General features: G+C 40.8%; 2 protein-coding genes across 2 annotated transcripts in view; one reads left to right on the top strand and one right to left on the bottom strand.

Annotated features, from left to right (window-relative positions):
- Window positions 1–9,425, top strand: part of LOC135219311 (acetoacetyl-CoA synthetase-like) — a 78,044-nt gene extending 68,619 nt beyond the window's left edge. The window contains exon 7 of the mRNA XM_064255970.1: window positions 6,606–9,425. Within this exon, the coding sequence (XP_064112040.1) occupies window positions 6,606–6,743 (138 nt within the window). The 3' untranslated portion in view covers window positions 6,744–9,425. The remainder of the gene's footprint in view (window positions 1–6,605) is intronic.
- LOC135218792 (acetoacetyl-CoA synthetase-like) overlaps window positions 1–14,669 on the bottom strand; it is a 198,139-nt gene that overhangs the window by 132,698 nt on the left and 50,772 nt on the right.

Here is a 14,669-nt window from a genome sequence, read left to right as displayed (position 1 = left end):
GGCCGATGCAGGTAAGCTACACAACCGAGCTCCATCCTATCCCTTTCATTCTACCTTCGGGATATTGCCCACAGGTCCTGGACACTTTTTCCTTGGGACCCGTGGTGGCTGCTCAACAAGTTGTGTAGTCTACCCAGCACCCGAGCGGACAGAACAGCATCGCATCCTTGTGTGACCGCATGAATGGACGAGTGAAAGAGAGTGTGACTGGGTTCTCTTCCTCCTTCGTTCTTCTCCTCTACCTGTGGGCAGAGGGCCGCGGTCGTCACTACGCTGAACAGGAGGCCGATGCAGGTAAGCTACACAACTGAGCTCCATCCTATCCCTTTCAGTAGGGATAGGAGTGTTTTTCCGCCACTCCCCAACAAGGGGGGTTGAGTGGAAGCCAACAAGAGACAAACCCATGACTTCATTTTGGCTCTGGAAGTAGGAACTAGTTCTTGCCTTTTGCTATTTATAAGAGGTACTCTTGCCTCCCTCTTATAAATTTGGTCCAGAAGTCTGACCACTGATCCTGGGGTGCACACCCCGATCAACTGGGCAGAGGCTAGGATCCCTCCCTTTGCTCTTACGACCAGGGAGGGAACCAAGGTAGGACAAACACCAGTCTGTTCATAAGACTCAGATTCCACCCACCAAGAAGTGAGTCTTCCTATTGTTAAAGGACTGAGGGTTTGTACACATATCGGGACAAATAACAATTTGTCGGCAATTTTATTTTTCCTAACTATACAAACCTGAGGTCCTTTACACAGTCCCACCTCATGCCACCCCTCACTCTGCGTTTCCTGGGCCTAAAGCAAAGTGACTCCTCTCCTCGCAGTCGAGCTGACTGCCAACTGCTGGACAAGTAGTTAACTACCAAACCCCTGTGTTCGAAGCTTACGACTGGTTCAGCTGCTGCTAAGTACCTCAAGACCGGGAACCGTCTTGGCCACTTGCAGACTGCTGAGTATGCTCACCGTGTCAGGACCCAGGCACGGAGTGGAAGGATAGTAAGGGTCGCTCAGGTGACTCTCGCCATACCGGCGATCGCTCTCACAGCGATCGTCCGGTACCCAGGGTTGACGTGATGTTTCCGCGGGACCATACACACAGAGACTGGTGGAGGCTGCCCATTCAGCCCTCTTGAGAGGTTTCGGCCTCGACGAGGACTTGGACGAGTCGCAGAATGGTATTGGCTGTCTCTTGTGAGGTGCACGCTCAGCCCCACCCAGACAACGGTTGCGCAAAGACCGACCAGTCTCGGTGGTGGCAGACGCTTCGCCTGCCAGGCGATAGTTTCGTAACCCTCCTCGAGGAAGCGTTCTCTCCAGTTCCTGCAGGTGCAGTTGGGCCAGTGCAGTTGGGCCATGTTGCTACCACAACTGCCCCAACTCCGTCCTGGATGGAGGACCTGTTGGTTGTCCCGAGGAAGCTGGCGAAGAAGAAGTCCAGAAAGAAGAGGAAGGTGTCGTCGTCGTCTTTGTCTCGTCTTCTGCCGCCTCTTCCCCTTTGACTTCCAAGGCCCACCAGACAAGGAAGAAGAAGGTGGCCTCCTCCTCCTCCTCAGAAGTCTCGCACAGAGACTTTTAAGGGTCTGTCCCGCCTCTTCCGCTGGTCCTCCTGTTTCCGGAACGGGGCCTATCTCTCCTTCCCCAGGGAAGAAGAAGACGGGGACCGTAGGGGTACCGGCTCCAGAGGTTCCACCTCCGGACCAGGAACTGTCTCAGCAGCGAGCGAGTGCCACCGAGTTTATGGTCACCTACGGGTGACTGTGCATCCAAGGTCCAGACTGCTGAGTACGCTCATCATTAGGACCCAGGCACGGAGCAGAAGGATGGTAAGAGTTGCTCAGGTGACCCTCACCAGACCGGCGATCGCTCGCGCAGCGATCGTTTGGTACCCAGGGTTGAAGTGACGTTCCCACCAGACCGTTCACGTGGCGAGGCTGGGAAGAGGTCACCTGGTACCATGGCGAGTCGAGAGGACAGTGCTCACTCTCACCACGTTAGTGGACACTAGCAGTCACCCGACCATCGCTTCCACCGGGACCGGACGGCTCGCACGACTGGTAGCAGCTCCCCTGACGCACTAGACTGATGCTGCCGTCCTCGGTCCAGCGCTTCTCCACAAGGAGACCGCTGTTCCAGAGCTGCAGCTCGATCGCCACGGTGGGTTGGTGATTGCCTGCTATCCTCCCAGCCTACTGGTTCTGCTGGTAGGCAGGGTAGGAGCGCTCGTAGCAGCTCCCCTGATGCATGAGACCGATGCTACCGTCCTCGGTCCAGCACTTCTCCGAAAGGAGACCGCTGGTCCAGACCTGCAGCTCGATCACCACCGCAGGTTGGCGATCGCCTGTAGTCTTCCCAGCCTACTGGTTCTGCTAGTAGGCAGGATAGGAGCGTCAGGTCTCCCTCACCTGTCCCTTCAACCTCCTCGGGCTACACCGGGAGGAACGAGGCGAACAGGAGTGACCATGATGAATGCACTTCTTACAGTCTGGCCAACGAGCCTGGTTCGGTCTTGGGACCAAACAGATTATACGCTCAAGTGGTTGGAGGAGATCGTGGGGGCTGGCAAGGATGATGGCACTTTCCTAAACTCAAGGAGTGACCATTACCACTGTTACGTGACGGTCCTGCTGGACCGCGCACGCAGAGACCAGTGTGATCTCCCCCTTCGGTCCTCTTGAGAGGTTTCGGCCTCAAGAAGGACTGGGACTTGTCGGAGGACGGTATCGGCTCTCTCCTGTCAGGTGCACACTCAGCCCCACCCAGATGACGGTCACAGTGGCGGCAGATGTTTCGCCTTGGGAAAACGCTTTCTCCAGACGGTAATGTTTTCCTAGACTTGGAGCGGCCATCACTGCAGGTTGATGGCTGCCCGTAACTCGCTTCTCCGACTGCTAGTTCCGCTGGCAAGGCAAGCGAGAGCATCCAATCTTCCTCCCCCATTCCTTCTCTTCCTATGGCTGCGAGGGGAATGGGAGGAATCCTGTAAAGCGTTCTCTGTAGGATTTCGCGGCGGGGACTGCATTTCTGGAGGGACCTTCGGGTCCTACCGGACATAAGCCCCTGTCGTTGAGGAAGGATCTTCCCCATTCCTCCTCGATTTTACGGGAATTGGGAGGACCACCACCTGATGATCGTCTGACGAAATTTGGGGGTGGGGGTTCGCCGATCGCTTAAAATTCTTCGGAATTTCTAGCACTCTCCGAGTGTTTTTGTCTTCTACGATTTGCAAACACTTGGGCGAGACCACAGTCCAGAGTGGGTGAGACAAGAATTCCTAATAATTGTTACTATGATAATCAGGAATCTCACCGAATGCTCAAATTACTTGGAATTTCTGACGTCTCAGGAGTGTTTTGGTTTTCCTGTAATTTCTAAACACACTGTCAAGACAGACATTCCCGGTAATTGTTATTATGAACTTGGGAGTCTCGCTAAGCCATTAATTCCTGGAATTTCTAGCGTTCGAAGGAAGTACTGCTGCTGAAGGAAGAATATCTCGGGAGGGGCTCAGCCTGGATGGACCTGATGGTCCGTCGCCTCAGTAGGCGGTCACCCCCGGAATAGAGAAGAATGGGCATTAAAAGTCAATCCTCCTCTCTTCCCCCCCCCCCCCCCCCCCCCCCCCCCCCCCCGCCCCTTTACTTCTTGGCTATACCAGAATGAAACAAGGAAATAAGAGGAATTCGGTGGAGTTTACTCCTCAGAATTCGAACCCGAGAGACTATGTTTTTGGTTCAATCCTAGGATTTTACCAAACGTATGTCAATCTGTTCAGGATGGATAGTACTGAGAATTTGAATGCCTCTCCAGTGCTACTGTTTTGGGAACATCCAGTTCAGCTTGAACTAGTCATCTTCGGTATCCTGTTATCACCATAGAAGTCTTCCTTCGGGAAAACTTCACCTTTGCTCTCTTCATTAGAGAATGAAGGAGGTCGGCTTCCAGTCCTTATTCTTGTTCCTCGAATGGAAGAGAATTTAGGCTGGAGGACCATGTACAGGAACCTACAAATATACTACGTACATTTCTCTCGCGACAATGCTTCTGTTATCAGTTGAATTGTCTGAGGTGTAGGCACATAACTGTAGTTAACTCTACGGTTATGTGACCGAGATGAATAGTATTATCTCTTAATTGAACTACAACTCGGGACTGCCTTGCAAGCCTCCCAAGAGTTACTACCGGTTTCGATTTTGAGATACTAGTGGCTTTTTTTTTTTTTTTACAACACCACCACCACAGCGTTTGCATTCTCCATATAGGACGGGTTTCTTCCCTCCCATTTCGGTTAAAATGCAAATGCTCAAGCGTATTTTCTTGCGCTTGATGGTTCTAGCTGAACGCATTCCTTCATGGAATGGATTACCTGGCAGCTCAGATGACAAATGAGAGAGAGCTAGCAGTGTACGTGCTGGCTGCCAGCCTTGCCTGCCACAGCCAGTACAGCTGGCTCTCCGAGATAGTTCGTTCGGGTCTTGTCTCTCCTCCTCTGTGATGATTGACTACCGAATCGAATCTCTGCCCGGCAATCACAGACTTAGGTCTCTGGTTGGCTGGAATTCTCGCATACGTGTATGACCATCTCTCCTGCATTGCCTTTTGCTGTTGCAAGAATTTTCAGACAGAGATATCTCACTAGACTCGTTATCTTTCTGTTTACCTCACGGTAACAGAAGTCTGTAGCCTAGTCTTCCGCTTCATCACACCTGCCGCTGTGATGATGCAGAATGATTTCTTCAGACATCTGAGTTTGTCCTCTAAATACATCTCGTAATTCGTCGGTGTGCAATTATTCTTTGTTCACCCCGAGTTGTAGATGAATAATGGAAGACTTCGCCTGTTCCCTGCCCTGCCAGCTCTACTTCCAAGTAATAGAAATGTCCTCCCTGATCCAGCCCATAAGAACCCATTCTTCAGGCAGTAAATTCCCCGTGTTTTCATTACTGAAAGGCACATCGACTTCTCACCGAACAATAATGAAATAGCGATTTAGCATTTCCAGTCCTCTATAAAAAAACGGGTTAAAGCCATCTTCACTGGTTGGTGTCATCGACAGGACTTTTTCTACGTTCAGAATCTTGAGAGTTACTTCTCTCAATTCAGCTGTGAAGATGAAGACCTGCATTCACCTTAGTCTTTCACTGGCATATAGTATTGTTTCTCCTTAATTGAGATTCAACTACAATGAGAATTTCTGTCTTGCCATCAGGGACCTCGGTCTCTAGAAGGCAATTGACTATCGTCTGATGGTCGCATGCCTTGAGAGAACCATCATGTCGTCTCCCAACATCGGTGGCGAACAAGATAGACGATTTGTACAGTTTCTCTGCATAACCCTTCAAAAGGAGAGTGCCATGTGACTACGTCTCGGATGTATGACTGCTCACCTCACACCAAGCACAGTAAGTCGGCAGCTGTTGAAGAGTCCGAGACCATTATGAGCTATGCTGTGGACTTTGTATTGGTTGATCCAGATCAGTCATTGTCTTATTGATGTGTTCCTGTACCCACAAGGATTGACACCCACCGTGGAGTGTTGGTGTCTTTATCCGCTGCGAATATTACGAGACCGTGAGACTTCTCTGCAGTTGGATAGTCCAGTGGATGGGTACTTGTCTTCACTCCGAAGAATATGTCGGACAGGAAGATAGATAAGGTCTCATTGTGACCATATTTATCTTTCCCTTCAGGCCTGCCCACAGGTCCTTGGAACCTCATTTCCTTGGACCGGTGGTGGATGCTTGTAGGTTGTGTTTGTTTACCTAGCTGCTTCAAGAGGACAAGTTGCATCTCGCCTAAGGTGTGCAGTTTTATACTGGCTGGTCAGGCGATTGATGCGGTAAGCTTATACATACAGCATCTTTATATGTTTCTTATCAGAATCATAGAAGCAATCCCGCTCCTTCCTCTAGCAAGGGGAGGAAGGAGACTGGTAATAATGCAAACCCATCCCAGAACTTTGCATTAATGCCTCCGACTCCAATATTCTTCACAGCCCATTTTCGAATGAGTTACAATTCCTCTCATTTCGAAAAGGCCCAGAAGTCTGACTCTTGATCATGCAGCTCCTGTACTCCGATCAAGTTGTCAGAGGCAGGGCACTCCTCCTTGCTCTTATGACCAGGAGGAGTAGCCTAGTTGTGTAGAACTCCAGTCAATTCTAGAGACTCACTCACATTTCTCCCACCAATCAGCGAGTCTTCCTTATGTAAAGGACAAAGGGTTTGTATATCATGTAGGAACAAATCACAATTTTTGGAAGTAAATTGTATTTTTCCAAACTATACAAACCTGAGGTCTTTTACATTCATGCCCACCTCATGCCACCCCTCAATCTGAACCTGGGCTGAAAGGCAAAGTGGAGTGTTTACATCCGGGCAGGCTAGCCTACCCACCTACCACATGGTAGTTACTGCCTAACCACCTTGTTCCAGAATTTAACGGCTGTAATTCCAGCTGCACCAAAAGTAATTCCTTATGTAAAGGACCTCAGGTTTGTATACGCAGTTAGGAAAAATACAATTTACTTCCAAAAATTGTGAAATACTCATTGAAAATATCTTTCCATTTAATACCATTTTTTATTTACTTATTTTATTGTTTTTGCAGTACACTGTCAGTGGCAAGAAAGTAGAAGTTGCTGTAAGGCAAATGATCGAAGGAGAAACAGTCAAGAATCGCTCAGCTCTTACCAACCCTGATTCCCTTGACCTTTACGCAAACTTGCCAGAGTTACAAGGATGGTAGAGGTTTCTCGTTGCAATGTTATATCAATCAATGTAAGGACAAGCTTCATTAGGCCTTTTTATATATAGTATATTTTTTTTAGGTAATGTTAGTGAGCTATTTCTTTAGAGTTCAAACCAGCAAGCGTTACTTCTGCCAGTTATGTTAACATTTGTTGGCTTGTGTGATTTAAAGATCTTTATATAGTGCACAGATAAATGAATCTCATACTGAACTGGCTGATTTTGGAAATGTTGATTGCTTCTGTGGCTTTGGTAATTTTAGGGAAAGCTCTCTTAAGATATCTACTATTGACAGGTGTGGTCATACATTCCACTTTCATATATAGCTCTTCTGCTATACCCAGAAGTTTCATTGCACAAACAATAGTATTATATGTACGTACATTAGATAAAGCCCTTAAACTGGATATTCAATAATATCAATTTTGGTGTGTAGATTCATGTATCAGCTTTTTCCAAGCAAGTGACAATAGTATTGATTTTTTGCATCAGGAGTTTATTACAGAGATCCTCCGTATTTGTGGGCGATGCGTTCCAGACACCCCTCCCCCCCCGATCGAATAGGTAAAATCCGTGAATAAGCAGTTCACTTGGAACTGCTTATTTTGATAGTTCAAACACAAGAAAAACTCTGAAAATGCTGATACCTGAATATTTTAATAGTTTTATCACAAAAAGTGCATTAGTCATGAAACTGATAGAAAAACACATGTTTATTGAGTATTTCTCAGTGAAAAATACTGTGAATAGGCAAATTTTTTGCAAATAATGTGTATATAGTATATTCTATAGAGAAAACCTCGAATAGATGAGTCCGTGAATCTTGAGAGCACTAATACAGGGTGTTCACTGTATGATCTGAATTTCAAAATAGCATAATTTTTATACAGTCTTTTAGAATCTCTATATTACAGCATTAAGGTTTTAGAAAGTTTTTTTTATTTTTATATTTCAACAATGGATAGAAAATTCATGCTCTTTAGTTTCTCGCTTTCCTTTCAAGATAGTAGTTCCTCGTTGGGTGAGTGGTTTTTGTGCTCGCCTACCAATCTGCTGGAATCAGAGAAATTTATTTCTGGTGATTGAAATTAATTTCTTGATATAATGTGGTTCTAATACGACAATAAGCTGTAGGTCCCGTTACTCGGAAACCAATTGGTTCCTAGCCACGTGAAAAATATCTAATCCTTTGGGCCAGCCCTAGGAGAGCTGTTAATCAGCTCAGTGATCTGGTTAAACTAAGATAGCTTAACTTTTAAGATAGTATCTCCTTTCATCTTGCTTTCCAACAACACTATCTTCTAACTCATACTCCCTATTATGTTTTGATGCATAATACTCATTTGCTGTTTGTTCTGAAATTTGCTGAATGAGCTCTTTAGTACAGTATTATTTATTTATGATGTGATTTTTCTTAAGAACCTTCCTTTTCTAAAATTTTAAAATAAGTATATTGCCTGATCATTAAGTATACAAATAAATTGCATCATTGCAAAGCAGAAAACAGTTTTGATTATTAGGTCTGTTCTGTCACAATTTTGGGTAATGTTGTCTTATTTGTTTTTTAACTCTTAATATGTAAATAGAATTTGTGGTAAGAAATGAATTATGGAATGTTGGCTTAACCTTCCAGAAATGTCTTATTTCTGCAAAATCGGTTTGAAAGGCTTTGGGACCAGGAGGGTAGTGAACAGGTACTACTTCCTTGTAGACTTGGTTACATGCATATTAGAATATTTCCAGTAAATTAGACGTAAATTGAAAATTACCTTTTCCAGGTAAGAATAATTTTACCATACAGAATTTATGTGTGAACTTGGTAAAGTAAGATTACTATTTTACCCTCCAAAGCATAGTTGTACTAAAAAGTGTGTACTATTTTTATTTTTTAACTATAGCTATAACAAAGCATAATATTGTTTTATGTTTGTTAAGCTGCTTTCTTAATGTGAAAGACAGCTTTACATATAGTTTGCCCCGTTTGGAAAATATTCGTAATGGTTGTTCACCAACCTGCTTTATGCATTATTCTGGCTAAAGCTCCTTTGTTAAATGAGAAGGTAGAGGAGATTTTGATGAAGATTCTTTGAAGTACGATTCAAAGATGAAACATAGTGAAGTGTGTTGCTATTGCAGGCAGCCCCCGGTTATCTGGGATCTAGGTGCCAATAATAGAGTTACGGCACCATAACATACAAAAGAGGTGCCATGAACAGGTTATCAGCGCCATAAACACCATAAATCACCAAGTTTCAATTAATGGCGGTTTTTGCGTATCGGCAGCATGTAGAGAACAGAACCCCCACAGATAACCAGGGACTGGCTGTGCATACTAGTAAACTTTTTGAATGCTAGTTACATTCTCAATTTTTCTTAGGCCTGGAATTAAGTACATACATATTATGAATAAGTCTAGCTAGTAGTATATTTGGTGTCTCAACAGTAAAGAGCCAAAACATGTACGTATACCTATTTTGTTTAAAAAGATTTGATAAGATCATATTCAACTTCCATTGAGTTATAATGATAAAATAAAACTCAATATTACACTTTTGTGAAGGAATGTAAATATTGTATGTTTAATCATAAGTTTGGAAGTAAAACTGATTATGTGTTTATCAGGTTTTGTTAAGTAATACAGTGGCCCCCCCATATTCGCGGTGGATGGGCGTACCTTGACCCCCCCCCCCCTTCCCCCCCCCCCCTTGAATAGTTGGAACCAGCAAATAGTTGGAACCCCTATAAAAATGCTGAAAACAGCCTATATTTTGTTAGTTAAAACTCAAGAAAAACCCACTAAAAATGTTCATACTTGGTTTTTTTAATTGTTTTATCACAAAAAGTGCATTTTATGATGAAATTGATAAAAAAAACCCAGGATTTTGTGGATATTTCGCATAGAAAAATACAGCGAATATCGAATTTTCCACGAATAATGCAGGGAGATGTTCTTGAGAGAAATCCGCCAATGTGTGAGAATGCGAGTCCTGAGAACACGAAAGTGGGGGTCCACTGTATATTAATTTTGGACTACAGATGATTATTTGAATAGTGTTACAGTTTATATGTTCAGATAGTCTTTCAGCTGTGCAATGTAATCTTAGTTTTTTATTATTTTATTTTTATTACAGTTTTGATTAGTTATTTGAAATTATTTAAAATAAATTACTGTATATATTATTCTAGTATAGCTTTTGTTATAAAAATATGAATCATGGTCTAATAGTAAAAATATATGTAAAATATTGTCAATTTAATGATAAACTTTAAAAACAGAAGGCAGCTTGGAGATAGAAGTGGTACCATAATGGAATTTACAAAAATTCCATATGTAAATAATAAGTAACGATAAGGAGATGGAGATTGCTTGGACATGTCTTCAGCATCTCCAAGAATATATAATATTGTCTGTGTAATAGTATATATATATATATATATATATATATATATATATATATATATATATATATATATATATATATATACATACATACATACTTACATACTTTCATATATATATATATATATATTATATTATATATATATAGATATATATATATATATATATATATAATATATCTATATATAATATATTGAGGTTGTAGTCAACAGGAAATGAAAAGCTAAATTCCTTTTAGCTCAACAGTTTTGGCCACCACTGGCCCTTATCGAGAGCTGTTTATGTAATATGTACGTAAAAGCAGTACCAATTCACATAAAAAATAAAATGTTATTTCACAGTAAATTTAGCATAATGATAAAACATGAAAACAAATGCAATAGAGTAAAAAGGAAAAAGAAAAGCTTGCTCGAGTCAGTGTTCAGTGTGCTGAGAGAGAGAGAGAGAGAGAGAGAGAGAGAGAGAGAGAGAAGAACTTAGCTGATCTGGGAGGATTATTTGTTGATTTCTTTCACTTACACTCAATTTTCCCAAATCACTCTTTATTTTTGTAACGATAGAATACCCATCTAGTAACAATTGCTTTCTACGATTTTTTACTACTGTAAAAGTAACTTAGCTCTGTGATAAACAAACTGGCGTTGCTTTCAGCTTCTGCATGCCTTCGATTGTTTGTTGAAACGGCTTCCTTGTGAAAAGTTATTTTGTCTCCCTTTCCTTTTCTTGCATCTTGATTATTACTTCTTTGTTTGCAAAATCCTCATGTTTGTTTCAAAAGTCTCTCGTTTGCCAACAGTAAGTTGACGTATTGTGGCATAATTAATCTCTTTGCGTTGCACTCAAAGTTCCCAAGTGTAAACACGCTCTCTCTCTCTCTCTCTCCTCATCTCATCTCTCTCTCTCTCTCTCTCTCTCTCTCTCTCTCTCTCTCTCTCTCTCTCTCTCTCAGACACAATTGGATAATTGTCTTTGTACCTAATATGTGGATAAAATTTATTTTTTTATCAACCTTTGCATACTGAAACCATTCGGTTTGCTCAAAGGGTTCCCGCCTCTCTCTTCCCTCTATCCCCCAGGCAGTCGGCGCCATTTTTTACCAAACAGTTTATAAATTGTGCATAGAAAAATTAAATTTAGAAAATTTTACTTCATATAACGTAGTGATCCATTACTTTACACTCTTAATTTAACCTTTGAACACATTAGTAATAGAAAAAATGGGTTGGCTGGAAAGAATTATCCTGATTCCCTTTATTTCTTATGGGGATATTTGTTTCATATTTCAAACAAATTGTACTTCGAACAGCCTTCTGAAACAGTTTAAGCTCGAAGTACGAGGTAATATTGTATATATGTATGTCAGGTTCATGCCCGTCAGCCGGCAAATCTATTATCGCCTAGAAAATTCTCCTTCGGTTAAACATATATGAAAATATATTATTTCCAAGGTAGAGCGAATTTCATATTAAAGGACATTTGTAGCTCCATATATGTATATGAATCACGGTAATATGATATGACTTTTATAATAGCTACGTGCGGACAAAAGCACTACAATGCTACCAAGGACGAGGGGGTTTGATGCAGTCTCCAAAACTACGAATACCTGAGTGCGATGGGTATTTGAGGTGGGAGGCACCATAACCTTATACGCGGTTGCGGGGTGGCTTTAGGCTTCACTGTCGTCCGGGATTGGAAGGTGGCGTTGGTTCATGCCCGTCAGCCAGCAAATCTATTATCACCTAGAAAATTCCCCTTCGGTTAAACATATATGAAAATATATTAACCCTTAAACGCCGAAGCAGTATTTTAAAAATCGTCTCCCGTATGCTGGCGGCGTTCGAGAGTGAGCGCCGAAGCAGAAAACATGTTTTTTTCAATAAATGACAGCACACTTAGTTTTCAAGATTAAGAGTTCATTTTTTGCTCCTTTTTTTTTCATTGCCTGAAGTTTAGTATGCAACCATCAGGAATGAAAAAAATATCATTATCATATATAAATAATGGGATATATGACAGCGTGAAAAAAAATGTCATATATAATTGTAAACAAATCGCGCTGTGAGCAAAATGGTTAAAGCTAAGAAATTAATTTTTTTCGTTGTATTGTACACTAAATTCCGATCATTTTGGAATATAACACATTGTAAAACGATCAAGGCAACATAGAGAAAATATTATCACAAAATGATGCATGAATTCGTAACGCACGGGCGTAAAAAAAAACTTTTCAAAAATTCACCATAAATCGAAATATTGTGCTAGAGACTTCCCGTTTGTTGCAAAATGAAGGTAATTGATTGAATATTACTAGACTGTAAGTGTTGTAGTTTACAATTGCAGTTTTCGACCATTTCGGTCAAGTTAAAGTTGACCAAAGGACGAATTTTTTCTATTTATCGTTATTTATATGAAAATATTTCAAAACTGATAAAAGCTACAACCATAGGTTGTTTTTTGTTGTATTCTACATGAAATTGTGCATATTTTCATATATAAAACTTTATGTAACGGCTAATATAAAACTGTGCAAACATTACGGCAATCGGACGAAAAAATTAATGATTTTTTCGGAAGAGTTACCGCGCGGACATAAGGAAAAAGTTTATTTCATAAATTCACCATAAATCGAAATATTGTGCTAGAGGCTTCCAATTTGTTGCAATATAAAGGTAAAGCATTGAATATTACTAGAATGTAATAGTTTTAGCTTACAATTGCGTTTTTTGACCATTTCAGTCGAGTCAAATTGACCGAAGGTTGAAATTTTGGCACTTATCATTATTTATATGAAAATATTTCAAAACTGATAAAGCTACAACCATGAATTATTTTTTTTGTATTCTACATGAAATTGCGCACATTTTCATATATAAAATTTTATGTAACGGCTAATTTAAATTGGTGCAAACATTACGACAATCGAACGAAAAAATGTCTGATTTTTCGGAAGTGTTACCGCTCGGACGTAAGGAAAAGGTTTTTTTTCATAAATTCACCATAAATCGAAATATTGTGCTAGAGACTTCCAATTGGTTGCAAACTGAAGTTAAATGATTGAATATTACTAGAATATAAGAGTTTTAGCTTACAATTGCGTTTTTCGACCATTTCGGTAGAGTCAAAGTTGATCGAAGGTTGAAATTTTGGCACTTATCGTTATTTATATGAAAATATTTCAAAACTGTATTCTACATGAAATTGCACACATTTTCATATATAATACTCCATGTAACGGCTAATATAAAATGGTGCAAAAATTATGTCAAAGTGACGAAATAATTTCTGAGGTGTGTCGCTGATGCTTTTTAGTGCGAGAAGAAAGAAATTCGCGCTTGTGCTCCTGGGTAACGATTGTAAACAAATAAACGCCTTGATCCGTGAGCTCCCAGCATCCCCCAAGGCGCGTGATTCAAAAGTTTTCGCCTAGTAGACCTATAACTATTTTTCCGCGAACTTTAAAAAAAAAATTTTATATCGACGTACCATACGTCCAATCGGCACCCAACAGACAATTTATATCGACGTAGTACGTCCAATCGGCGTTAAAGGGTTAATTCCTTGGTAGAGCGAATTAGATGTTAACCCTCTTACGCCAAAGCGGTAAAATAGATGTTAACCCTCTTACGCCGAAGCGGTAAAAAAAATATTCTCCCCCGTGTGCTGGAGGTGTTTCAGAGTGAGCGCGGAAGCGGAAAAAATATTTTTATAAAAAAATCACAGCGCGCTGAGTTTTCAAGATTAACAGTTCATTTTTGGCTCCTTTTTTTGTCATTGGCTGAAGTTTAGTATGTAACCATCAGAAATGAAAAAAATTATCATTATCATATATAAATAATGCGATATATGATAGCGCAAAAACGAAATTTCATATATAATTGTATTCAAATCGCGCTGTGCGCAAAACGGTTAAAGATAACAAGTTACTTTTTTTTCGTTGTAATGTACACTAAATTGCAATCATTTTGGTATATAACACATTGTAAAACGATAAAAGCAACACAGAGAAAATATTATCACAAAATAATGCATGAATTCGTAACGCGCGGACGTAAACAAACAATATTTTTTTATTTTTTCAAAAATTCACCATAAATCTAAACATATTGTCCTAGAAGACTTTCCCAATTTTCTTTCAAAACATGAAGACAAATTATTGAATATTACTATACTGTAAGAGTATTAGCTTACAATTGCAGTTTTCGACCATATCTGACGAGTTAAAGTTGACCGAATGTCGAATTTTTTTATATATATATTTTTTATATGCAATTATTTCGGAAATAAGAAAAGCTACAACCTTCAAATATTTTTCGTTTTATTCTACATTAAATTGCGCACATTTTCATATATAAAACTCTATGAAATGCCTAATATGAAATGGAGCAAATATTCCGAGAATGGTATGTACGCATTTCGGAGATTTGTGGCGGAGAATCCACGCGCGGAGGGAAGGAAAGATTTTTTTTAAAATTCACCATAAATCTAAATATTTTGCTAGAGACTTCGAATTTGTTTCAAGAT

Source organism: Macrobrachium nipponense, chromosome 1 (genome assembly GCF_015104395.2).
Source record: "Macrobrachium nipponense isolate FS-2020 chromosome 1, ASM1510439v2, whole genome shotgun sequence".
In the NCBI taxonomy this organism is placed as follows: Eukaryota; Metazoa; Arthropoda; class Malacostraca; order Decapoda; family Palaemonidae; genus Macrobrachium; species Macrobrachium nipponense.
Note: the sequence above shows the minus strand (reverse complement) of the source record. Positions and strands in the feature narration are given on the sequence as shown.